This window comes from Lichenostomus cassidix, chromosome 6 (genome assembly GCF_008360975.1).
Source record: "Lichenostomus cassidix isolate B80296 chromosome 6, HeHo_3.0, whole genome shotgun sequence".
Lineage (NCBI taxonomy): Eukaryota > Metazoa > Chordata > Aves > Passeriformes > Meliphagidae > Lichenostomus > Lichenostomus cassidix.
The window spans coordinates 30,819,561-30,847,520 of record NC_139487.1 but is presented as its reverse complement, the minus strand read 5'-3'; the positions used below and the strand labels follow the sequence as shown (position 1 = coordinate 30,847,520).

General features: G+C 38.3%; 1 protein-coding gene across 8 annotated transcripts in view; it reads left to right on the top strand.

The window, feature by feature from the left end:
* Nucleotides 1-27,960, top strand: part of CTNNA3 (catenin alpha 3) — a 411,474-nt gene that overhangs the window by 40,283 nt on the left and 343,231 nt on the right. For 7 of the 8 annotated variants that reach the window (XM_085064278.1, XM_085064275.1, XM_085064277.1 and 4 more), the window contains one exon: nucleotides 3,271-3,390. The exons of the other annotated variant lie outside the window; for it this stretch is intronic. In XM_085064278.1, the coding sequence (XP_084920404.1) occupies nucleotides 3,271-3,390 (120 nt within the window). The remainder of the gene's footprint in view (nucleotides 1-3,270; nucleotides 3,391-27,960) is intronic. 8 annotated transcript variants of the gene reach the window in all.

The window sequence follows — 27,960 nt, the reverse complement described above, 5'->3', positions numbered from 1 at the left end:
TTCTGGCCCATCCACTTTTGTGATCTTCATCACTTTCAGAGTCTTGATGGTATTTGTTGCTTTGTGATCCCTAAAATGGGACTGTGAGAGTTGCTTCACTTAGTGGAAACATCCGTGGCTTGTTGGTTTCCAGTTGGATGAGCACAAACAGAGCCTTCACTCAGTCATATCTTGAATGGTGCATGCTCAGGATATTGGGGCTGCTGTGTTATCCATTTTGTGTGTCTTAGTGCCAGGGTGCTGGGCTCGACCTCTGCAGTTGTTGGGTTTGGGGTTATTTGTGAGAGGAATGCTGTAGTATTAGTGAATATGAAGTCATGTTCTTCTGTTTAAGTTATGAAATTGTCCATGCAATATCTGTGCTATGAAGTTATCTATGGTAAGATAGATACCTTTACAAGCAGAAGCAGCTCTGATAAAATCATGGAGGGATGACTTTATTTTATCACAGAAGGAAAATCAGTCCAGGTGGTTACCCAGTAGTGCCAAAAAGAGCAAAAGTGGTAAAGGAATGCTACTTCCAGAAACTTTCAAAGCACTTTGAAAAAATGACAGGCAGAAAACAGCTTACATGAATCTCTTGGGATTATTTACATTTGGTTATTGGTGAGAGGGGGAAAAAAAGAAAGCTCAGGAATACTAATATTTCTTTTTACCACTAGACAGGAGAAATGAGAGAAGTTTTTTACCATTCACTGCAAAATGGTCGTTCACATCATACATCTATAGTATGATGCAGAAAGATCCATATGTAGTTTTAAGTTTAACGTATGTGCTGATAACGTTTGTATATCCAAGGCACATTTGTGATTTCATATTGATGGCAGTGGAAAAAGCATATCCATGTTCTCTTAAAGTTGCTTGGTTGGTTTTTTATTTACTTTTGAGTTAAATTTTTTAAAAGTCTTTTTGCCTTGCATCTAAAGACAGATGTGGATGTTCTGGCAATTACCCATCTATTTTATTGAAGCATGTTGCCCATATAGTTACACATTTGGTTTGTATTTGCTCTGGCTCTCATGCTGATTCTTATATCTCTTCCTGGAGTGCCAAATGCATTATTAATGTTTAGGTTGCTTCAGGACATAAGGAAGTGAGTGATCTTGCTAGCAGAGCTCCTGCCAATGAAGAATTGAAGCTCTGGGATTAAGTACATCCTTAAAAGGATGATGATGATTCTACAACTGCATTGTAATCTAACGTGTTGATGATAATTTAAGAAAAAGAAAGACACCTCAAGAAAAGACTGTGTCTTCTGTTCATTTAGTGAGTTTGGGAATCATTAGAGACTATCCCTGTATTATTCAATCCCACAACAGGGTGCAATACCTTTGGGCTAAGTTCTGGAGAAACATGTCATGGTTTGGAGCAGAAGGTGTATGATGAACTTGGCAGATACATTATGAGCAGTTGCTTACACACTTAAAAAAAGTGAGCTCTATGGAGTGCTTTTGATCAACTTAAACTGTACTCAGGTCTTGTTTGCAAATGTTGTAATTAAGTTGCTTCCAGCTAAGAGGTTAGCCAGGAGTGGGAATTGATGAAAGCAAGCATTGCAAAGGCAGGGCTTTGAGATCAACTCTGGAGCAGAGATAAAACCTGAAAACAACAAATCATACAAAAAATGGAAGATAATGAAGTCAAATGGAAAAGAGTAGAGAGTATTGCAGTTTTGTCTTAGCCATGTGTGTTGTGTCAGCTGTATTGGTACAGAATCAGGAACATATACTTTGGGTGAGAAAGTTGTGGTTTTGTTTTTTTGCTTTCAAATGCAACTAGAAAGTCTACAGTTAACCTCTAGTGGTGCTGAATCAGGTAGAGTAAGATAAATTACAAGTAGATATAAACACTGCTCTAACTTGCTTTTTGGTCATGAGAGCAGTGAGACTGAAATAAAGGCTGCAGCGTGGCAAACAAGAAGTGCTAACTTGTCTGAAGGTTCCAGGAAAGCTGTTGTAAATTGTGGGTGGAAATCCTCTGCAGCTGCTTATTATCCCCAATAAGAATTAGCTGGGGGTTGTTCAGCAGCATACACAGCTTGGGCTTGAGCTTGGTCAAATGCATGAGGGGCACTGGAGCACTCCACATCCATGAGAAGCATTGGCTGCCAGCTGTGTTGTCAGCTTCTTTAAGACAGACTGAAGATGAATGGAGGTTTGGCTTTGGGGATTTCCCCCCCTTCTACTCCTGTGGTTCATTTTTCCAATTCAGTGGCTGTAGTTTAAGCAAAAGTACAGAGAAGCATGTACTGTACTTACTACTGAAGTGCTTGGTTTTCCAGAACTGCCTGAAAAGCAGTCCATTGCCTCATTCCCTGGATATGGGTGCCACATGTGAGTTTAAAGTAGGTACTTCATCTACAGGGCCTGTAGTAGGCTAAGTCGATATTTCAGAAGGATTTACAAGCATATTGTTCTTCCTGATTATATCAGTGTAAATACATGTTTATAGACTTGCTTTGGATGGTAATCACAATGCTAACAAAATGTTACTGAATTACTTCCAGCTTTGCAGCTGTCACATGCTTGTGAGATGTGAAGAAGAATACTTACACCCGGAGAAATAGAGAAAGTCAGAGGGAAGGTTCATGATTTCCTGAAGCTAGCAAGGAAGCTGGTCCTCCCATTCTCCTCTTACATAAATCTTAGCCTTTCTATTACACTTCCTACAGCTGGGCTGCCATTGTGCTTCTCTGAAAAATACCAGTCCTACTTTTAATAATAGTGTTTGCATGGAAGAAGTTTTAAATTTAATAGTAAGGTCTGTAACGAGGTGTAATTGGAATTGTCACAGTTGTCATGCAGAATGTGAGCATATTGCCCAAGGTCATTATCTGATCTTAAATGACTCTTAAGGAAATTAACTTGATAAGAAGCACCCTGTGATTTATAAGTTTTACTGTGATGCTTGATAGAATGAGTTCATGGCCTGTATAGAGTGTCATACACTTTTCTTAGTTGACAAGAAAGTATTTAAGTCTATGTGAATATATTAGCTCCTGTAACTTGGTATAGAAAAAGAACTCACCTTTAGAGATTGTGTTGATTGCTAGTGTTTTGTCTGACCTATGATGATAGAGTACTTCATTTAACTAAGCAGGGCATATGTACAATGCTTTGAATTCTGTGAGTGGTTTCAAAATGAAACTGTAGGAATATGTGGAAGATTAGAGGTGACACAGCTCAATAGCATTAGCATTTAATAGAATAAAATTGTAATACAGGGTGAAACAGCAACTGTGTGAATAATATTTTTTTTTTTCCATCACAGTTTCAAAGAACATTTGAATCTTTAAGAAATGTATCCAGTAAATCTGATCTACAGAAAACTTACCAAAAGTTTCAAAAAGATCTGAAAAGCCTTGATTATTTGGCATACAAACGTCAGCAGGTAAGAACATGGAAGCTTGTAAGAAGATAGAATGCTGGGCATAGACATGGAGGGTGATAAAATGGCTGTTTTCAAGGTATTTATTGTTCTGTCAGTTGGGTTTTGTACTTTGCGCAATGTCAGGTAAGGCAGCAGGAGGGGGGCCAAGTCTGCTAAATGTGCATGATGCTGGACTGCCTGGGTCTTGATTTCTCAGCCGAGAAGAGCATGGGCAAAACAAGTAAGTGAGATTTACCAGACTATTAAACGTTGCATTGACACATAATTTTGTAAATTGAACTGTACAGAAGTATTATTTGCATTCTTTTACTTGAAAAATGAACCAAATGCACATAAGTTAATGGAATCCAATACTTACTGTGCATGCAAGCCACTAATTTTTTCTTCTTTTGAAATGAATTTATGAGGTTAGTTTGCATAAAACTTTGAAGTGTCCATGGTCTTTGACTTGTAAGATCAAGGTTAAATTGAGTTGTTACCATGTGTCTAATGTTGGATATTCTGTCACTCATACACAGCTTGTGTGAAAATGTCAGCTCTCATTATGGATAGTCACTAATTTTTTCTCTTGATAAAATAAGACTTTGCCTCTTTCAGAGCATGAGGGTAAAATGCAATATTTCTGGGGGGGGGAGGGGGGGGGGGTTGCTGTGGTTTGTAGTTTCCCAAATTCTGTCACTTGGTGTCAGTGTTGTCAAACAGTTCATTTGCTCAGGGCAGCTCGTATTATATAAAGTAATTGATTAGATTACCTGTGTCATAGTTTATTTGCTTTGTTTACCTGAGGAGTAGTTATGTGGTTATGGTGAGGAGTATTTTACCTGCTTGTTAATTCTGAGATTTTCATTTCAGTAGAAATTTCTGGAGAATCTGCAGTGAGAGATTTGAAAAATGCATGGATGTATGTGTAGAAGATGCTTTGAATTTTGTTCCTCTGTGAAAAGTTTGAGAATTGGTTTGATTACTGTGCAAAAATCACAGACCTGGTTGGGGACTGAAGCTGTTGTGAATTTGTGACGTTTGTGGAGTGTGCACATTTAATTGATAACAATTTATATGCATTTGTATTAGGTTAAGGGTATATTCATAGCCCCACTGGCAAAATGCTGAGTAACTGCATCTGTTTGGAGACTAACCTTTATCTATAACATGAATGTGAATATGTTAAAAGTAATGAATGTTGCTTTTGAAAGAAATACTCTTAACTGTTTGTGTCCTTTTACTTCAGACATGAGCCATAATTTGCAATATAGCAATGTACCTTTTTTTAAAGTTTACAGGGCAGATGGGAATTCTAAACTGTGCTTTTAAAAGCATGTTCCAAATGCTCCACATTGAGTCTGATTAATGAATACAGACCAGACTTTTATGAGTGGTAGCAGTATGCAAGTGGCAAGCTTGTTTGGGGTGATGTTTGGGCTGCATTCATATAGAAATTCATTTGGATTGAGAGAATCAGTTTATAGCCAGGCTGCCATTTTGAAGCCTGCCAGGAGATACCTGTGTCTGAGAAATGTAGATTTTTTTTTTTTTTTGTTATTGTTGTCCAGGAGATAGTCTGGCAGTTCCTTTGATTTAAAACAAGCTTTTAGTTTCTTTGATACTGTCTCATCTCTGAAGTTTGACTAAAAAGAATGGCTACGTGCCATGGTGAGTACTAAAACTTGTTCTCTTGCTCTGTGGCTTTGTGGAATACTTCCACTGAGAGCCTAGTAAACTTTACATTGGTTTGTAGCAACCTAAATATTAACACCTCTGCAATATGAATATTTACAGGGGAAATGAGATAGGACAAAATGGTGAAGCACTTGGGGATAAGAGGGGACTCAGAGGTAGATCCCAGTGCTGCTCTTGGGATACTGTAGTAGGTGCACACTTCCTTTTCTCTTATGTGTGTCTCTGTTCCTGTTTAAGGGAAGTTGTCCCTATATTGTTCAGCTGGAATGGCCCTGGTTTAAGGCCATTTATAAATATTATCTTGCTGTAAGGTAATTTAAGGAGTGTTGGGCAACAGCTGCAGTAAAAATGAAATTATAGTGAAGTTCAGTGGTATTTAGCACCTGTCAAACTGAAAAATTGCCACCATTGCTGCTGTTCTTAGTGTTAACAGTGCCTTTAGGATGCCTGTAGCAGTGCTGGCAGTAATCTAAAGACACTGGAAGCCTCCATGAATGGGGTCATCTAACAGGTGACAACAGGACTTTATTATGTGCACACACACCAAAGCAGTATCCTGTTGTAAAGTATGCTAATGTAGGGTTAGCTTGTTTGATGTTGGCTGTGTGTCCTCAAGGAAAGTGTGTGTTAAAGGATGGAATCTATGGGAAATCATTTTGATTGTTCCATTTAAAAATCTTTTTAGGATTTCTTTCTGATAATTTTTGTATTTGAAAATGTTTTTAAAAGTTGTGTTGGAAGCTGAAGGAGTTAAGGGCTGTATCAAAGATATTTGTGGGGCACACAGTAATTTACTTTGATTACAGAAAATAGTGCTTCCAGAAGATGGAGCAGAGCCATTCCCTGTCCTGTTTCATGCAGTCCCTTGTTATCAGGACTGCAGCTGGCTTCATGATCATACAGGTCAAATTGGCATTTTGGAAGTTTTTATTTTGAATGAAGACTTGCTTCTTCAGTCAAATGGTATTTCTTTTTGTTAAAATGGACTAAATGCACTTTTATTTTTCACCTTTCATTGTTCACTTTGAGGGGAGAGAATCAGATGAGTGAAAGTGAGAACTTGTGGGTTGATCAAGTCAGTTTATCAGGTAAAGCACAAGCCATGCACACAAGGAAAGCAGTACAAGGACTTCATTCCTTATTTCCCAAGGCTGGTCAGGTGTTCATCCATCCCCAGGAGAGCAGGGCCCCATCACTTGTAACAGTGATGTGGGAAGCCAAACTGCACCACTCTGAATGTCCTTCTTCTTCCCTGAGCTCTCTGTGCTGAGCATGACCCCACATGGTCTGGGATATCCCTTGGGTCGCTTGGGGTCAGCTGTTCCAGCTGTGTCCCCTCCCAGCTCCTTGTGCCCCCAGCCCCTCACTGGTGGGGTGAGGTGAGGGACAGAAAAGGCCTTGGCTCTGTAAGCTCTGCTCAGCAATAACCAAACATCCCTGTGTTACCAACACTGATTCCAACACAAATCCAAAACACAGCCCCATACCAGCTACTGTGACAAAAACTAATTCTACCCCAGCCAAAACTAGTACGTTAGGAGATTTGTTCACCAAAGTGCTTCACTCCAGCAACCAGAGACAAGTTTTCAAAAGAGATTATCACTTATCAACTGGCAGGTTTGTTGTGTGGCAAACACTTTAAAAAGTGTGCTGAAAGTTTGAGGGAGTTCAGGGTGAATTATTTGTTGTCAAGAAAACAAGCATGACGATAGAAAACTTAAGGAGCTCAGTCATGTAGCTTATCTGGAAAAGGTTATGGCTTAGAAATGTCAGGAATAGAGGTACTTAAGGAAATCTTTTTTCTAGTACACAGAAATATGACAAGATCCAATGGATGGAAGTCAGAAAAGTTCAAACCAGAAAACAAATGAGTGTTTTTGACAATTAACTACTGAGATGGCTTAGTGAAGAGGTGCACTACATTAATCACTGCTTGTAGCCTTTCTGTCTGTTATCCACGCCTTTTGAAAAGATGTGAAGTACCTGAGATACAAATCAAAGGGCAGGAATTATGAAAATTTTTATGGCTTGTGCTATTGAATGAATTTGGTTGAGAAATCACTTTTTTTTTCCCCTCCAGACTTAAGAATGACAGTACATTTGGTTGTGTCTCTGAGGGTAAAGACAGAATTTTGTCTTTTGAATTGCCATCCTGGATCAATAAATGGGTGAATTTGTTCACTTTTGTATTTACCACTCTGTCACTGTCTAGTCTTTTAGATTTTAGGGTTGGATGTGTTGAGACCTTGTTTAGGGATTTTCAAAGAAGCCTAGTACGTTATTCCAGAGTAATTTTAAGGACATACAGGCACTTGATTCCCATTAGTTTTCTGAAAATGCCTTTTTTTGTTTTCTCCTTTCATATTTAGTCACACAGTATTGATTATAAAACGAGACTATAGGTTATATTTCCAGTATTCTAGCTGCTTATCTCCCCTTGACATAGGAACAACATCTATCATGTTGTTGTGTAATTAAAATAGTTGATTTATGCATTCATTTTTAAGAAAGCAAACAACAAATTAGTCTCGGTAGCTAAGAGAGTGAAAAATTATGAAACTCAGTTCTCAGCCACCTGACATGTTTTAGTAATTCCATGATTATAGCTCTGTCATTTGGTCATTGCTTCTGTCTGTCCTGTGTATCTCAATGGCTTGCTTAATGGGTGAAGAGGTTTTCCTTTTCCCTGCCCACTTGCAAGTGCTCATATTCCCTGTGTTTATAATTTTATTTCATATATTCAGAGTGGTAGGTGGAAGACTTTCATATCCCCTGTCAACATTGCCCCAGTCTGCGCCATAGTTGAACAGCTCAGTTGTTCAGTTGGATTTGTTTGTCTGGCAGTGCCAGGCTTGCATGATTTGAATTTGCAAGCAGTCTGTGTCTCCATGTGTGCAATTTTTTTGTCTTTGCATGGACACCATGCCTCTGAGGAAAAACGTTGTGCCGCCCCTCATCTTTCCAAAGCTCAGACTGTTGCTGTTTTTATGAAACTGAATTAGTTCTGGCTGTGCCCAAAATGTCCTCAGTTTGGATAAAAGATTCCAGTCTAGTCTTGTCTCTGATAAATGTAGCTGAAATATCTTGGCAACCAAGGATGGATGATGCTTTAAGTTTAACCACCAAGTCCCCAGGTAATTTACCAACAAACAATACACAATTGAGTGTAACAGTGGGAAGGAAATGAGATCTTCAGCTAGGAATTAAATTACAGATACAAGCAAGTAAGTAATGCTAAAAGGGCATGACTTTAAAAGCTGTAAAGAATGTTGAGTGTATACCAGGGGGACTTGCAAACACCACTGATTTTGTACATGAACATTTGCTATGGTACCATGTATGTCTCCTATGTGAGATTTGGTTTGCTGGGTGGTTTTTTCAGTGCTAAATTGTGGCTAAAATTAGAATCCTATTCTTTTAGTAGACTAGAAACCGATTTATTTTTTCCTCCAAATCAAATAGAATAATACTTCAGATGATATGTTTATTCTAATGTGGGACGAAACCAGAATTTGGGGATTGTAAATGGGGTCAGAGTCTAAGGAGAACGTTTTTTTTATGAAGCAGGGACAACTGATAGTAGGACAGTTGCAGTATTCTGTTAGGCAGCAATGTCTCAAGGTAAAAACAAAACTTGTTTTATGTAGCAGGCGTGAGGTGAACTGTTTCCCTTTTCTATGACGAGTTGTCTATTTCAAATCATACATTGTGCAGCTGAGTGTTCCTGCCTGTGTGTGATGACTTGTGCTCATCCTTACTGAATCCTATCTGGGGGCAGCACACCTATTTATGAACATTACTTTGAGTTCAAATCCTGCCCTACAGTGCGCTGATGATTCATTGTCCTCCCCTCTGCCCCAGGAAATCCCTTTCTCTTTTCTTACAGAAGTTATGGTCCATTGTGAGGCAACCAAAAGAGACCCCTGAAGAAAATAATTTCAATGCATTTCTACATTGGTAACTCTTCTGAAGAAATCTCTATTGATTCCAGAGAAATTTAATCTATTTTTTTTCCCATTTATTTATGCAGTAGTTGTATGAGCCTGTCAGAATCTAGTCATATTATGAGATACTTGCTACTCATTCTGTGACTACAAGAATAGACTGATTTGGCAAGACTTGTTCTGGACAAACCCATGGTGGCTATTACTCATTCCTGTATTTATTTCTAGATAAATAAAATAGTGTCATTCATTATTTGTTCTAATTGCTTTTCCTCAGAAATCTAAATGTAGCTGACAGAACAAATTGCTTGGTTTCTGTCTTTGAAAAAGGACTAGTCAAGTTTGCTTCCTTCAGTCTTCCATTTTCATGCAGATCTCTATTCTCTCCCACCTGATAGCAAGGAGTGTTCAGTGGCTTTGTCTTTGATCCCTGAGTTCTGTGCCATCACAGGATAAGCTCATTCAGCCCACTGTCTGTGAAACACATTGCTGTTTACTTTGCAGGTTTCTGCCATTCTTCTCCAAGAGTGACATCATTAAAGTGCAGTGGCTTTCAGAACTTCAGAGTGTTTTCTCCTTCATTAAAATAAAATCTTATAAATGTTATAAAAATTTCATAGTTGTGCATTAGAAGCAATATTTATGTTAGGATGAGGTCTAAGTGCTGACTTTATATCTCTGGAAATTATTAAGGAACGTTATTTGCAAAGATTGTGCCAAATTCTTTGTCCCCCTCCTAGATCTACAGCTTTGTATGTTTTTGTTGGTTGACATCATCACCTAGTAAAGTGATGTATGATTCTTAGCCATAATTGAAGGAGAAAATGCATTGCCTAATTTTCTGGGAAGTAACATATCTGCATATTCTACAGAAAAAGCAAGATTTAGAGAGGATGCTTCCTTTATTGAACACTATAAAAATGATGTATGTGCTGATTTGATTTGACATTCTTTTCTTTTCTTCTTTTAAACTTTAATGGTTTGGAGCAATAGGGAGTGGTAGCTAGAAAAATTTTTCTTTACTGAATAGTAAAGGAAAACAAAGAGAAGAGGCAATTATGTATATAAATATCTTGTAAATATTTTCAAATTTGCTATCTCACAGCTTTCTTGTGTGACCTTGAGCAAGCCTCTTAGTACCACATCTACTGGAGGACATCACTAAATGCTTCCATCCAAGAGTTAAAGACTTATAGCTGTATAAGGACTTGCCAGTAAAATTCTGAGGATATTTGAAGTGCCTTTTGTCAGGGTATGACAGATTTATGTCAGACTAGGTAAAAAGTTCAGTCTGAGGACAACTGACGTATTTTTACAGGGTCAGAGGCAGTAAATAGCATATAGTCTGAACCACTATTTTTGTTTGTGGTGAGAGGTTTTTTTGTTTAGGTTTTTTTTGTTGTTTTTTTCCTGTTTGTTTGGATTGTTGTTTGTTTTGGGTTTTTTTTTTTTTTTGTGCTCTTTTTCTTAGTATGAGAAAACACTGCTATTTAGATGCTGAAATAATGCAAGATAGAAGTGATATAACAGTTTGGAATGCAGAGAGCTCTGATTACCAAAGAGTGGCTAATGAATGATGTTATGTCCTGGTGAAAATGACAGTAATAGTAGTTTGTGAAAGAATTATCGGAAGGGAATGTTATATTGTATTGATCTCAGCCTGACAGACATACACCACCTTCTCACAGAAAAATAAATTCTTATACAAAATGTTTCTCTGCTTTGACACTTCATAAAAATCAGATTAGATGAAATGCAAAGCCTTGCAAAATGACTGAGCTGTGAATGGAAAATGGTTTGAGAACATAATTCTTGGGAATGATGGACAAATCCTGCAGGAGCAGTGTTCCTTGATGTGCTTGCACCAGAAACTCTTGGAGACAACAGCCAAATCAGACTCTGCCAGAAGCAGTTGTGGTTGGCTGTCTTTTTCTGAAGGCTGAACTTGCAGTGAGTTACTGTGTCCATACTTCAGTGCTTTAGTAGATCCAACACTCACACAGGAAATAGAAAACTTGAATTTTGTGCACTCCTTGAGTTAATGCAGGATGTAGAATATTTTTCTCTTGTGGTAGCAGGTTGGGAGGTAAAGGTGGGGATCTCTGTGTTTTGGTGAAACTAAAGTTCTGTAATAGGTTAGGATTATGTATCAGGCAAGCTTCTTAGCTCTTTCGTGGCTCACAACCTTGTTTTGAAGGAAGAACTTGTTAGCTCTGTTTATGAAGTTTCTGACCCATTGTAACCATTCAGCCTTTGGATTCCAGCTGTTCTGGCTAATCTGGAACATTGCTACACAGGGCTGAAACAAAAACCTAAAGAGAAAAATCAGTGTTGCATACCCTGAGAAATGACTTGTTATTCTTGTCTTGAATCCAAGACAATATTCTTACTTTGTCATCTGTGTGACATTATTAAGTTGGGCATTTAGTCCTTCTTTTTGTGTTGTCTCTCTGGCACACATCCCTGCCCCTTTCCCAGCACGTTCTGCATCAAATTGCATTCTGTATTTTGCATTTGCATAATCCCAGGTGCAGTTTTCTACTAAAACTCACTTTAGACATTTAGCACTTAAATTTCTTATCCAGTCACTCTGCATTAATTCTAGCTCACTTTGTCTCCTTCTTCTTCTAAGCCTTTGTCATCTGTCATCCACACCTCATTTCTGTTGGTGCATTCTAATGCTATTGACTCATTCATTTGGCTCACAGAAAGATACTTACCACATTAGATTCAAACAAACATAACAGTCCCACTCCCACAGATGCTATTTGCTGATTTCCTGTCTGTCCATGCACAAAAGCCACTGTGCTGTTAGGGATGTTTTTACGAAGGGTGTGAGGGATCACCAGGAAGAGTTGGAGTGTGTGCAGCAGTGGACAGACAGGTCATAGTGATGTTGTGCAGGCAGGAAGGAGGGCAGAGGATGGGTCATGACAGGGGGCACTGCCCCTACCTGATTTTAGCCTTACTGACCTTGACTTCCTCCTTTCCATCCCTCTAGAATTCCAGGTCATTGTCACAGTCCAGCCAAAACGTATGTGATATGTAGCCCTGTCATGGCTGGGTCTTTTTCTCATCAGGGATTTGGGAGAGCACAGTTAGACCTTGGCCTTGCTCAGTGGGGCTCACCAGGCTGTACTATTTCCCTTTATTTGCTGTCTAGCTTTTTAAAAACCACTAATCTGTATTGTTAAGTTCCTCATGGTGTGAGAGTGTTACAGCTGGTTACTTTTCAGCAACCAGCTATCAGCGCCTATTACTTAGTTGATCTATCTTGAAGTTTGCCTTCTTGTAATTTAGTGAAATTGGGCCTTTATAGATGGTTGTTATGGAACAAAACTTTCTTTGTAGGTAAGGTTTTGTCACTTGTAACAGTGCTTTTACACCTAATAACAATAAATTGTGCTGGCAGTGGGACAGTGAAAGCTTTCTTACATCTAATTTAAATTTAGGTTTATTTCCTTGACTAAGAAAGTGGTTTTTTTCCCTGCATTAATTTTAAAATGGATCAAACTTTATTTTGTAAGAACAAGACATAGCGCGTAATAAAATCCTACTTCAGTCAAGATTTACATATGAAACAACAATTACATTAATTTTAAGTGTAGCTTGGTTAGTTAACACTGGAGGAAAGATTATCCTCTTTGATTTGTGGGAGAGAGAAGTACAAACTCTACCACAGGACAATTTTGTGTAGTTTATTTTATCTAGATCACAAAGGGTTGCCAAAAAAAAAAAAAGAAGAGAAAATGCATTTATTAACTTACATGATCTGCACTTGGGAAATTCAGGAGTGGATTCACTAAGGTGAGAAAGGTTAAGAGATCATGTGGCCGCGGAGTACACAGAGTACAGTTAAGTATCTTTCAGGGTAAAGAGAAGTGGAGGCTCTGATCTCCCTGTGATGATTTCCTTTTTTGTTTCTGGGAGCTGGGAAGGATGTGTCTGAGCAGTTCCTGCAGATGGTGTGTCTCAAGTGCAGAGTTACTGTACTAAAGAGATATATTTAACTTACACTGGAAACATGACTCAGAAATGGGGAACAAGGCCTGGAAGAATTGCTGTTAGGGATTCAGGGGGTCTGGTTATCAGAGCACAGGTTGGTCTTACATGAGCCTGACATGGTCTAGTAATGCGCTGTGAGTATAGACTGAAGATATGAAAAGTTACTGTTATTGGGAAAATAATTCAGATTATACTAGAGTGCAATTGGTACTAAATCTAGCTTGGAACAGTGAGTTCAGGAACAGTCAGTTCAGGAAACATTTTAGAATAAAATGGCTATTGCAAGTGATAGTTGAATAGGAGCTAAAATCCTGGAGAAATCAGGTGTTTGAGGCATATTCATGATTCAGGTTTAGTGTATGACTTCTGATCAAGAACATAAAAAACCTTGTAAAAAGCTAAGAGAAGGCAGAGCCTTGTTAGTGTCTTTCAGATCTTTCTGTGTGCTGCTGGATTGAGGAAATGCTAACCCTGAACACAGAGTGCCAAGAAAGAGACAGCAGTCCTGTTTTCCCAACAGCTTCTTCACTGTCCAGCTCCATCCCCAGTGCATTCTCTGGACAAGGATGGAGTGATCTTACAGGCTTAAATTAACTTGTGCAATGTTAGAGTTACCAATGGGTGCCATAGCCATGTTTGTTGGTGGTGACTGGTATTCTCCAGTCTCTTCTGCTTACAACCAAGTGAGCAAACCTGCTGCTGAATGTCTTGTGTGCAGGAACCTGGTTGTGCACCAGCCCAGTACCTCTCTGGGCTCAGGAACACTGCCTGCCTTCCCTGAACTGTTCATGTACTCACAAACCATTGCAGGAAGGGAGAAAGGGACAGGATGAGGCACAAATTCTAGAACATGATGAGGTCAATAAATTTGGTTTGCATTTTGAGTGACAGATTAAATTTCTTTACTGTCTGATACAGGTATTACACAGACACTAGAGATAAGTATTACATCTTTCTTCATTCATTCAGATGAGTCAGTTGATGTTAAATTAGTCTTTGCTTGAGCATCTTGAGAAAATACTGCAGTATTTCTCCTCTTCTGCTAAGTTAGTAGAGGTGAATAAATTCTTTTGTGATCTGAAGAGACTATGCAGCATTACACTGAAATTTCTTACTGGTTATTAGTTTGTAGACAAATAACAGGTGTGCTAGGTCTCTGGGTAGGAATCCTGGCAAAGATGACATTTTAACTAAAAGCCATCATTCTTAGAACTGTACTTTGTATGTCAAGGGGCTGAACCTAAATGGAGAGCTAAATTTCATGGAACTAAAACTTGATTGCAGACCAAAACCGTGGAGATGCTGATAATATTTTATTGCTAAATTAATAGAGAGGATAGGTACAGAGACAACATAAGGAGTAATATTACTTCTCTATTTCCTGGGGTGCCCCTCCCATTTTACAGCGAGGTTATATTTTCTTAACACAAAATGATGGCAAAGTGTCCTGTGACACTTGAGCCTTTCTCCTGTGAACTCACTGGGAAGCATCTGTCGGAGAGGTGAACTGCATTTCATCATGGAAGGGTGAGTGTATTCCCTGCTGTGATGTGAGGAGAGCTGAACCTGGGCAGTCAGGGAAGGGAGTTAGTGAGAGAAATAATTGAGAGCATGCTAAAGAGCTCTTGATCCTGGCCTTGGACACTTTCTTGACTTACTGAAAATGAAATGGGGAGGTTTTTATTTGCTTTGGAGAATGATTCATTAGAATTGCAAAAAGCTAGCTGAGAAGCTGTTAAGAATCTTGAAAAGGTTAGAACAAATGAAGATGAATTTAAAGAAGTGTGTGTAACTGTGCCTGCATGCTGCAGGAATCTTGCCTAATCTCTTCCCATCACTATTGTCAGTAGTAAGGATAGTCCAGAAAGGCAATGTGCTCCCTTCCTAAGTGTCTAATAGTTTAGAGGGAAAATGACAGATGCTTCTGACACAGTTACAAAATTAAAGCAGTTATCAAGGGAGGGAGAAAAGAAAGCCATTCTGAAAATAAAATATAGGCAGTAATAATGTAAAAAAAGATGTGAACAATATTGGAGTCCTCCAAAGAAGATGCAGAAGGAAAGTATTTTAAGATAATTTAAAATAACTTCAATAAATTCTCTGTATATTCTTTGTTCACTGCCTTTAGTGGCTAATTTCTTCACTTTTAGTCGTGTCAGTAAAACAGCTCTTAAAGTGTTTGTATGTAGAGATAGAACTTATTCCATCTTACAGGAGTCTTTCAAGAAGTGTTCCTAGGAATGAGATTCTAAAAAATACTATTAGAGATGGCACTTTCAGGTATTTCTACAGGGAGCTGTCACCTTTCCACTGCATGCTGGTACCCTCCCTGTGGGAAGCAGGACCCACAGAGCAGGCAGAGCTGAGGACACTGATCACCCACCCTGCTGGGCAGTGTGTGGCTCCTGGTAAGCAAGTGTGCCATAGGGGCCACTGTAGGGTTATTGCTCACACCCCTGTTCCTGCCACTCTGTATCACTGATTTCCCAAGTACTACCATAGCAAATACTCCAAAAGCCCAAGCAGAAAAGCCTGACCCTGATGCATTCATCAATACCCTTGGAGGCAGCTATGATTGACCTACTCCTGTTCACATGTCAGAGGTATGGCCATGGAATCATAGAATGCTTTGGGTGACAAGGGACCTTTAAAGGCCACCTAGTCCAACACCCCTGCAGTGAGCAGAGACATCTTCAGCAAGATCAGGTTTCTCAGAGTCCTGGCCAACCTTACCGTGAATGTTTCTAGGGACTTGTGTCTACTGCCTCTCTGGGAAACCTGTGCTGGTGTTTTATCTCCTTTGAACAAAATTTCATCCTTCTGTCAACTCTTCAATCTACTGTCTTTTGGTTTAAAATCATGACACACTGTCCTATTGCAAAAGGCCCTGCTAAAAGTTTGTCCCTGTCTTTCTTGTATGGCTTTTAAGAGGTGTTCCATCCCTCAAGGGTGCTTAACTAAATTTACATTTAGTCTGATCCACAGAGGTTATTCTTTTCCTTTATGGGCATTTCATTGTGTGTGTGTCCTGTGAAAGTGAAGTGCTCTGCCAAGATCTTGTTATTTTTAGTCTTTTCTGATGCAGAGTCTAACAGATGTAGGAAATACATGTACAAATATGACTGCGTGCTCTCAGAAAGCTGCCTCAGGGATGGAACTGATCCATGTTTTGTGTAGTCAGATATAAAAACACTAAGGCACAGCTCTCACCATTTCATGAACCAAAACCAAAATTAAAACAAAAAATCCAAAACATGAAAATCACACAGCAAAATACCCCTCTTCTGGTGGGTCTAGGTGAATTGAGGTTAGCCTTAATTTAAGCAAGGTTTCAGGTTATTGCAGCACGTTTGCTCTTCTGGTAGTTAAATTAGAATGATAGACATAGGGAACAAAATGAAAAGTGCTCCTAGTCAAAGAACCTAGTTTGAATTATAGCTTCCTTTGAGATTGTTAATGTGAGTTCAGTAGAGTCAGTGCTAGCACTGGTGGGAATTGTTCTGTAAAATTTTCTGGCACATACAAAATTTATTTAGTTAGAAAATCAAAGTTAAAAGCTGAAGCATGCCCATTACTTTAATAATAAAATGCATAGTTGCCTTTTAGCAGGATGTACTTAATTGTAATACTTAATCCTCTTTTTTGGAAAGAAGTAATGCTAATAAAATGTAACTAGTTAAATCTTATAAAAGTTTTAAATTAGACTTTTTACCGTGCATATAAATTTTACTGTGTTTATGCATACTGTAAGAACGGTTTATGAACGTTCATATAAAGACTTTATATCTTTGCATAATTTTGCTGCAATATTATTTTATATGTCACAAAAAAGTCACAATGATTTATTTATGACTATCAGTTCCTCTGCTTTCTCTTTGTAATTATAGAATTACAGAATAATTTCATTTGGATGAGACCTCGTGAGGGTCCTGGTACAACCTCCTGCTCAGTTTGGATCAGCTCGGGGGTCAGATGAGGTTGCTCAGGGCTTTATCCAGGCATGTCTTGAAATTTTCTGAGGATGAGACTGTATAGCCTCTCTGGGCAACCTGCTCCACTCTTGGGGTGTCCTTCCAGGGAAAAAGATTTTGATTTTGTCTATGTAGCTTTCTTTTTCCATTTATGCCTGTTGTCATTCTCCTACCATGCTGTGCTGTGCAGACCTTGACTGTCTTACTGCACATCTCTCCTGTGCAATATGCATTTAAATAAAGTACAGTGCATAGACTTATAAATTGTGTTCTATAAATAGAATGGTATATGCATTTATGGTTCAGGGCTTGTTAAATGCAATATCATAAAGCTGTTTTCTGTATTTGTTTACATGTGAAGAAATTTTTCTCCAAACCTGTACATTGCTTCCTTTTCATAACCTGCAGCAGTGGCAGACCAAATGACTTCAAATTCAGTGGTTTGGTAGAATCAGTTGTCAGTCCAGCATGTGGTTGTTTTGAGTGAAAGAGGCTTTACTCTTACTTAACAATTGTTTTGCAATTGTCTTAGAGGATGAATTGTTTTCCAATATGTCTAATCCGTAGGTTTTTTGAATACAGAGTAGATTAGTATAGTTTGAAAGAACTGTGGGACTCATAGCTATGTAGTTGTAGATCTGTTCATGCTGCACTAATAAATACCTTGTGAAAGTAATGGAGTTGTCATAAGACAGAATTTCTGCCACCTGCATTGTTAAATCTTTCTGTAGATGTGGGTAGAGACTTGGAGAAGTTTTTTAATTGACAGGGTTTACCTGTACATTGTAATTCATTTAGACATTGATGCAAATTTCTATGTGGCACAGTGGAAAAGTTATTTTTGTAATAGAAAATGTTAAATTGTATTTTCATATCATGTCCATTCAGTGCAATGCTGTCATGACAGGAAGAGACAAATGCAGCTGGTGCACTGTAAAAGAAGAATGAATGGCAATATCTCCCTGCTACAGAGAATCATAGGCTGTTCTTTTTTTTTAAGTACAGTTTTTAAAAGAGAAATGAGAAATTTTTTAGGTGTGGTTTGTGAACAGGGTTTTGGGACAGTTTTAGTAGTCATTGCACTTGTTTTCCATAAGCTTTTTACTCCATAAACTGGATAGTGGCTTAGTGAAATGACATTGTTGAATACATTTTTACAATTACATCTCTTTGGGAGAGACAGACTGATGCTGTGTGATACCCACATGCTGTTAATTCTAAATTTAAAGACAGACAATGCAAAGAAATGTGTACCTTTTCTGTTTTATGTCTTACGCTGCCTGCCATATGCATTATCTATTAGGTTTGTTTCCGTGATGTTGAATAATTCTGATCCCACAGAAAGGTCTCTGCAAATGCAAGCTGTTTAAAAAGGTATGTAACTCCACAACTGGACCAAGTTAAGGCTTCTAATCTAAGAATTCCAGTCTAGCACTGGTTTGCTTCTATGAGCAGAATGCTCATGCTTTCAATCAGTCAGCCTAGGGAAGCAATCACCTATCTTTTTCAGTCCTCCTTTTGGTGAAACTGTCACTCTTGTGTTTGCTTCCCATGTCTGATTCTGTTGATGTGACTATTCTTCATGCTGAGGTGGGGCTGTGTGTGAGCCCTTAGCCTCTGCTCTGCTGGTGCTCTGTGTGTGCAAACACCAATCCAGAGTACCTGGAGCTGCAGGCTTTGTTTCTAGAGTTTCTCCCTTTTGCCATTGTATGATTTAGCAAACTTCCCTTGCTGTTTCATTTTAGCAGCCTCAGTTTGCTGTTGATAATATTGCTTTTATGTGGGAGGGCTGGAAGTACTACACAGAGCAGTAAACCTGTTTAAATTTCCTGCAGAACCTGGTCTTTGAAAGCTTGTTGGATATTTTGGGTGTCACTGTTGAAAGCCAGCACACACACCCCCTCCCCAACCCTACAAAAGTTTATTATGGTAACTTGTTGGCAAATACTGGGCATCTTCATGCCTAGATTTAATTATATTGCATAAATGCTGAACATACACTGTTCCTTGAAATTTTCATATTTGCCTTGTGGCACGCAATATTTTAACTTTTTGGCTATAGGGCTTTTTCCTTAAGATTAAGGTATTTGTCGACTGTGAATGGTTAAAAAATACTTTTTCATAGCAAATCACGAAGCCAGATGACGACTTTATCCTGTTATTGAAGATAGAAATGCATCTGTAACTGCATTCTATCTGGAGAAAACTATAATTTTTGATCTGGAATAATTTGAATAGGATAAACTTTGTTCAAGTAACCTTTTTATTACTTTTTTGGTTTTGGGGTTTTTTTTTTGCAATACTGGTAAAACAACAGAATTTAGTGTGACTATTTAGCATGTTACAAATATCTTGTATTCATAATTTAATGGCTTATATGTTCTTGGGAATTTAATTATATGGATGGTGCTATTGTAAGAAATTCAGACAGGAATTAGAAGACAATGGCAGAATAAATCTTAGATGGTAAGCATTCTGTTTTCAGACTATGTACTTTCCATCTGGGAAATAAGTTGTTTCTGTGGTCCCTAATTGCATTAAAGAGTATTAATAAACAAAAGCCCCGTGTTTCAAGGGGATGAAGTGGAACAGTTTTTCAGGTACTACAAAATCTGCCGTGGAAAAAGTCAGTTTTCTGGGCTTATAGTTTTTCATCATTTGACTCTACAAATATTTTATTAAGGAGTTGTAGTAGAAATCAAAATGTGAAGAAGCAGTGTATTCTGAAGGTAAAATATGAGCAGATGCTCTGGGCAATAGGAGGGCTGCATTAGGGAGTCTGCAGGTGTACAGAGCAGCAGGAGGTTTACACAAGTCAACATTCATCTTCATTCTGAGATATTCAGTGATGAAAACTGAAAGAACCACACTGTTATAATAGGGCAGTCTTATTACTGCTGACTTAGAGTGCACTGGGGAAGGCTGCTGCAGAAGTGAACTGTGGGGCTTTTATAAAGTTGAGTATTAGTGGGGATATAAATGATTTAGAGTTATTTATGACAGAAATAAGATCAACAATTTAGAAATCGGGACTGTTACATCTGTTCACCTCTGTCTGTGAAGCCTATGGGATGTTAATGGTTTGCTAATTAAAGCTTTACTCCCACAAGTAGCTTTATTGGGGTCCTGTGTTAGGCCACCTCAGCACAGTGGAACAGCTGACATCCAAACTGGTTACTTGATTCAAGAGTTTCTTTTCATGTCCCTGTCTAAATTTGTTAGTGTCAAGTTGGAGTTTGATGGTCCTTGTGGATCCCTTTGTGGATTCTGTGATTAAAGAACACAACTAAACTAGTATAAGTACATTATATATTGACATTCTAAATGATTTCACTAATCTTAGCAGTTTTTACCACTGGACTGAAGTCCAGGGCTTTACTTCAGAAACACTCGTGAAAGAACAGGTCCTGTGCTTTTAAAGAGTCAGCTCCTGCTTTTGGGCACAGGTATGTCCTTAGGGTACTGCTTATTCCATGACTCTGCTAATTCACCCTTAGGAGAGTAAAAAGACAACATTCTTATGATTCTGTAATCCAAGCCAAAAGGCCATCTGGCTTTGGTTCTGCCATTTTTTAGTGGATAAATATCCTGTTGAGTTGAATGAGACTTCTGTGTCCAGAGACTTAAAGCATCAGTCTTCATGGCCATAATCCAATAAAGCTGTTTAAATATGTAAGGAGATTCACATGCATGGAGTTGTGCATAAGCAGGAATACATTTATGTATTGGAAAATTGCTTTCAGGAACCAGTCAGCTCTCTAAAAGTTTCACTTGTTTTTACCTTGAAAAAAATTAGAAATAATTTTGGTTTTTTAAGTGTGTTTCCATTGAAACTAACTTGCACAAAATTGTTTTAATTTTGTTAAGAGTTCACCTCTGAGAAACTTTTTAGAAAAGGGGGAAAAAAAAAGGCAGGGAGGAGAAGGGAAGAGTTTTGATCAGGCAGAATTGCTGTGTTTTGACACTTGTTGTCAAGGCGATGTTAATCAACTACAGTGAGTTTGTAGGTTCTATTCAGTACAGCTCAGTCACTTACTGAACAAGACCAGAGTGAACTGCTCAAAATAAGACCTCTTACTAAGTCCTTCCTGACATTCACAGGGGTGCTGTGATCTTAAATGCTCTTGATAGTTTTTATTTTATGCACTGAAAGCAGGTATGACCTTATGTGTGCTTAAGAATTCTTTGGGTCACTTCATGATGTTTCTTGACACATCTGCTTTGAAACAAAGGGGAACAGAAGGAGTGGAGATTACAGTGCTTACATACCTGGTAAATAATAAAATCAGAGTAATAAAAAGTAAATGCTAACAACTGTATTAACTGGTCAAAAAGATAATTAGTCTGTAAGATTAGAACAAGTCTAACCCTTCCAATGGTAGCAACATTTTGTGGAAGTGAGGTTCACAATATAGCTTGAGATTCTACATCTGTTTTGATAGAACACAAGTCCATATCAAAGCATTTTGGACCTTCATTTTCAGCAGAGTGTTTTTGTTTAAAGCATCCAAATTCTTTATGTAAAGATTAACAATTAAGAAAACAGAAAAATGGCAGAATTTTTTCTAGGGGATAGGGCAAGAATGAGGTTTTTGTAATGCATTTCAAAATGGTATTTCATCTTCCATGATACTTCTGGCAACAAGTAATAGTAGCACAGAAGATATTCTTGCATCTTCTGGCTTGTATCTGCCATACGAAAAGCGTTGTCCTCCTTTATTGATGTCCAGCAAGTGACAAAAATGAACCAAGTAGTCTGCCTCTTGTCCCCATGTACCTGTCACTTGACATTTGAACCCTGCTGCATAGTCCTTCTGGTGACCCTGCCTCTAAAGACCCATCAAATATCTCAATTATCTGGTCCTAAAGACCTTCTTTAAGATTAGTAAGAAGTTTTAGTAGGAAATTACTACTGTCAGTACACATGTACAGAGTGACAGATTTGAGAAAATTATTTTTAACTATTGTATTCTTCCATTTTAGGGAACAGGGAAATATTGTGCACTTCTGTATTTAGTCAGACAAACAGAACCCGGGGTGTTGACAGTTGGTTAGATGGGGCAAATAGAGGTTACACAGCTGTTAGATTTGCTAGACTTGCTTCTAACAAATGAAAGGATGTAAGGTTGTGATAGAAATGCAGTGGTATTGTTAGCATTTTTTCTTGTTAAAATTAAAGCAAATTACTGTAGCAGTAGTTTGTAGTGTGTAGTACTTGTAGATTTTGTGCCTTTTTTTTTGTTCAAAGTTCATAGACTGTGACAAGTACCTGCTGTTGTTCTTTAGCACATTTGTGGGGGTTTATCACAGGATGCCACTTTGTTCTGAGCTGTCAAGCTACTCTGGAAAAGAGCTAAATTCTACAGTGTGGTTCTCTGAAAAGTGGTTTAATAACAATGGAACAGCACAGGTGTATATTTGTCTCTGGCTTCTGCATTGAATATTTTTACTGCAAAAGTAGAAAATTCACTAAAATAATCTTTGGTCTTAAAACTGTCATTTGGTTGGAATGTGGTCCTTTAGATGTCAACACAGTAATAAAAGTGCACCACAGTGCAACAGACCAGTTTTAATCTGCAGGAATTATATGTCATTATAAATCCAATTAATAATGAGTCAATAAGTAAAAATGCAAAACCCTACAAACTTCTATCTCAAGAATCAGGTTGGTTTTGTTTTGGTATCTGCAACTATACCATTGATATTTTGAGGAGAACAACTCCCACTGAGGTGTGGATTCTTTCTCTTTGGCTTCCTCCTGCACTGCCAAGGGCTCTGGGAAGCCTTTTGGGACTGTTCTCATTGGCTTCAGAGGACTTCCAGAAGGTGTAATTCTGGTGACTGGCAACGAGTCCAGCTCTGAAATCAAAGATTGTCTCTGACAGAACTCCTGTTGCAAGAAGAGTCACCAGGGAAAGGTGTTTTTTAGGGATAGGGGTGTTCCCTCCAGCCAGGGCATGGTGGCTGCAGCAGAGGCTGTGCTCAGGGCTGAAGTCTGGCTTGTGTCTGAAACTAGTTTTGAAGATACAAGATACAGTAAAGGTCTTTGGTGAACTGTATGCAGTGCATTTAATTGTGAACACATTTGTATAAGAACCAAGTGGGTTAGCACTTGTCAGTGCAAACAATTGAGCAAATGGCTTATTTTAAATGCACATTGAAATGAAAAATATTTCACCTTTTTTTTTTATCTTCTCTTCCAGCAGATCATTCCTGAAAAGGCACGAGTGGAAATAGTTTTAACTATGGTTTTGTTTTTGATATATATGATGTACTTGTGTTTTATTTACCACCAGCAGTGAAATTGAAAAAATATATAAGGAAAATACAGGAAAACTTACATAGATAACTGTGTATACTTACAGAGTGGAGACTTACTTGTAGTTGAGAAACTACAGCTTTAATTAGTCTAAATTGGAAGTTTTTGTTTCATTTAATTGCCGCATTGGAATAGGAGATAGTAATCCTGAAATGGTATAAAAAGGTTTTAACTAAATAGATAAATAAAATTATACTCTAAATTTTTCAGTTTATTTCCTCATACAGAGTGAACTTTCAGGCTATAATCTTTAGAATGTAAAGTAGGAGAGAAAGATTTCCTGGTCTTTGCTGTGGGTTGTTTAAAGAAAGTGTAAAACAGACAAGGATGTAACTCATAATTCTCTGTGGGGGGAAAAAGTCTACCTACAGGCTATTAATATTAGTTCTATAAATAAATTCAGTAATAACTACATATTTCATCTATTGCATGCAGTTTATCTAGAAGAGGGGACTTAATATGTCTGATACAATTCTTCAAACAAAAATATTTTCTTTCCCAAAATGAGTGGCTTTTCAAGGGAAATAACTTCTTTTCAGTCACTATTTTTATCATGGAAGGAAAAAATTGCAGTAGCAGTAGAATGTATTTCTCCTTCGAAGTTTGCTGGTTGAAAACACCAGTCTGTGGTTTGAGTTGCAATACTATTTTTCTTCTGGCATTCTATTTTATATGCTCAGAGCTTTCAAAATATTCATCCTTAAGGCGAAAATATTTCATGGATGACCTATTCTTAAAGGTGAACTTATTTCTGAATGCAGGAAAAAACACTGTCTAGTCCCTTTATTCATAAAGTTATGGGGAAGACAGGAATTTATTCTACTCTCTGAGACTGTTAAAAGTTAGCTTTGAGTATGTCCTATACTCAGTACAGAATCATGAAAGGTGCTTTGGTGCTTCTAGGATTAAAGCTGCTTTCAAAAATGGCAGACAATACATACCTTGCAATTTTGTATTACTCTTTCTGATATGATTTTAACCAATCCCTGAATTCTTAAGGAACTGTAACATCCACATTTGGACATATTTTTAGGGTAATTTTAAAGAATTGCCTGCTCCAATTTTCCCTCTTGACTGACTCATATAGTACTGGTGTTTTCATCACAGCAGCTTCTGCAGACAGGCAGATAGAGTTTCCCTTTCAAATAAATTTCCCCAAAGCCAAAAAAGAACTCATTACTTATCTTTACAACCCAGAAATGTGGAGACTCTTGTTAGTGTCCGTTTGTTTTTTCAAACTACCGCGATCCTGAATGAGCCAATCATCTGGGTACCTTTTAAACCACTAACAGATAGATATTTCAGCAGATTCCTAAATCATGTCCTTCACAGCTTTGCCCTTGTAGACCATGTCTGTGCAAAGCTAAGGAGCAGAGGGCAGGAGGTGCAGAACAAACAACAAACTTATTTTTTTCCCCTTTCCACAGAACTGAAAGGGTGGGAAATGGTGGTGAAGCAATGAACAAAAAATTGGTGGTAAGAGGACAACATTTGGTAGAAACATGCTTAGGAGACTGAAATTTCCAAGAGTACAGTGCTGTTCTTGGGTTATGCTGGCAAAACTTCACGCCCTAAGTATCTTTTTGCCTGAAACTGTTAACTTCCTGTCTGAATACACCCAGGTCTGGCTTTCCACCTAGGCAGTGAGTTCAGGTCACGTGGTGTGTACATTTGAAGATAGGACTTTAGAAGCTTTGTATGGAGTTTCCTGGGGAGGAGGAACTGGACATATTCTAAAAGTGGGATGGTTTTCCTTGGTTCTATTCTATGGACTTTTTATCCTTTCTCTATGCCTGTCTAGAAAGACCTTTTCCTTTGGTTGCTTTCTAAGTTCTCTCTGCAGATGTCTTCTTACTGCCCTTGGTAAACTTGCTGAACAATTCAAGTTGCTCAGGTCTTGATGTGGGATTTCTCGTTTTTTGTTATGGTCCTTGTGTCATGCATACAGATCAGTGTTTTCGAATGCAGTAGCCTGATTTGCCCAATTGCTGAGCACACCTTTATTCTCACTTGGTGTTACATGGCTAATGGTTGTTGAAACCATTACACTCTCACTGACTCAAGACCGATGTATAATTGGCCAACCACACTTGAAAAAAGTGCCTTTTGAGAACATCAGCAGCAGCAGAGTCCATAAATTTTCTGCAAAAAGCTTTGAAAATTGCTGAAAATTCCAAACGAGCTGTGTTACAGGAGGGTAGCTGAGGGGAAGGTGGGATTTTAAAATGGCTTTCAAAAAACAGCGCTGAGTGACACTGTGTGTTACAGGGAGTTATCCATGGTAGTAATTGTAATGCTTTGCTGCCCAAGTTTGCAATAAGGTGGTTTTTCATCCTTGGGGAGCTTTTCTGCAGCCTTTTCTTGTGCTGAGCAGCAGTGCTGGATGCTGACATCGACATGCCATGTAGTTGGTCTGCATGCCTATTTTTGATGTGCTGGCCTACTTGCAATTACTGAAAAATTATGGCAAGGAATCTGGATGTTTCAAATGGATGCAAATTTAAAACAGCCTGCAGGCTGTAAAATCAAAAGCTTTGATTTTACATGGTTCTTTAGTTTCTGGCTTGTTAGTGAAATCAGCAGAAACTTTATTAGCAATGTTAAAGCTGCAACAAAATGCAGTCAGTTTTGTCTGACAGTGAGATTTGTGAACTGAATTTATATTTTGGATATAAGGAGTTGTTTCCTTCTGTAGAATAAAATCAAAACATTGACCAACCATTTTCGATTTAGGTAAAAGAATATTCAGATTTCAACTTTAGCACTGTGTGGCACTAAAAAGATACTATTCTGCAAGTCCATTGCCATGCAGCTTTGCCAGCTTGGGACTAGCAATGTGGAGAAGCAATAAGTTCAGACAGAATTCTTTTCCCTTACATCCTACTTTTTCAGTTACTTGAGTATTTACTGCTATCCAAGACTGCAGATATTGTAGCAATTCTCTTTAATACTCCATTGCACACTATGCTGATGACTCCTGCCTGATCCTGACCTGCTGCTCGTATATCTGTTAATGCTTCTCACACCAAAATCACTTTTCACTATGACTGGGGAGGATAAGACATCACTTAGTTGTGCCATTGTCCATCTGCCAGAATTTTAATGCAGCCAATTCTAAATCTGCAGAAAAGGATCAAACATGGGATTTTTTTTTGCTATTGTTGCTTCTGGCTTATGCTGCTCCCAAGCTTTCAGACACTGCTTTTCTCCTGGGAGTGGTGTGGGGACAAAATGAGTGCTCCCATATGAATGAAAGGGAATTACTGAATAATCTTCTTGCAGAAGATTGTGTGGTGTGGAGTCACTTCATGTCTGAAAATAGGTAAGAGCAGACAAACTGCTGCAGATTCTACTTCATCACTCCCAATTACAGAATAAACAATCAGGTGAAAATAATGCAGCTGTGCTCTGTCAGTACCTACCTTTTGCATCAACAAAATCTGACATAAGGATTCCTTTAGTTGTTGTATCCTAAAGCCTTTGGAACAGCTCATGAAATGTAAGACGTAATCCTGAGATTTTCTCTACAGGTATGTTTGAAACATATGAACAAATATTTCCTTTACTTGTTCAGTTTTACTTAGGTAAAATTGAATGTGTTTGGTAACTTCTCTAATTACAGTACTTCATGATTCCTAGACTAAAAGGTCACTGTCTCTTACCACACATATTAAGCTGTTCTCCTTCTGGATTTTTTTGTTTCCTCAAACAGTAGCCGGAAGGGAATAGACGTGAAATTTACTGTGATTTTGGTTGGTAGCCCCCCAGGACCTTGACAAATCAGTAATACTGGAACAAATTTTAGAGCCACTGCTTCTGTGTGACCTTGAGACAATCAGATCTTGTGTTTCCCTGCAGCAACTGAAGCTTTCTAGGTCTGTGCTTCAGGCAGAGGTATTTCAGCCATCCCAGTAACTATGTGAGGTGTTTGTCTGATCTCTCACTGTTGTAAGAATTGAACAGAGTTTTGCTCCAGCTCCACTGTGTTCTATGTAGGGTGAACAGACCCTTGAAGCCTTAATTCCCTTCTTTTGTTGGTGATATCCATTGAGGACAGGAGGGCAGAAAGCTCTAGATAAAATAGATAGAGTAGTTTAGATAATAATACTTCCACTTTACATTTGTACTCAAAGTATTTTCTTTAGAAAAGAAGTTCAGATGGAGAATCAGAGCAGTGTTATCTTTCAGTGACATTTGACGTAAGTATATTTCGAATCTGCATAAACTCTCTTCGTTGTTTTTGCAGCATTTCTCCAGGGGTAGGTCCTTAGCTAATGATCACAGAATCTTTGAATCACAGAATGGTTTGGGTTGGAAGGCAACTTTTGCATTTAAAATTGATGTGACAGCTGGGGTCAGATGGAAATAAAATCCTAGATCTAGGAACACAGATTCTGTTCAGTGTTAACACTAATTGTTCAATTGTTTGAAAGATGTGTTGGCTTGTGACAACAATTTTGAAGAAGAAATTGAAACTGTTCTTGGTTATGAAAGTATTTCAGAGCCTCATGGGAATTTACTCAGGAATGGCAGTAGTGCCTAGAATCCATTAATAAAGCTAAGCCAGTCTGGACTTACAGAGCTCAGAAGTGTGGAAGAGAGCAGGCATCTGTGATGAAAATGAACTACACTTAGTCTTTTAAGAACTGATTCT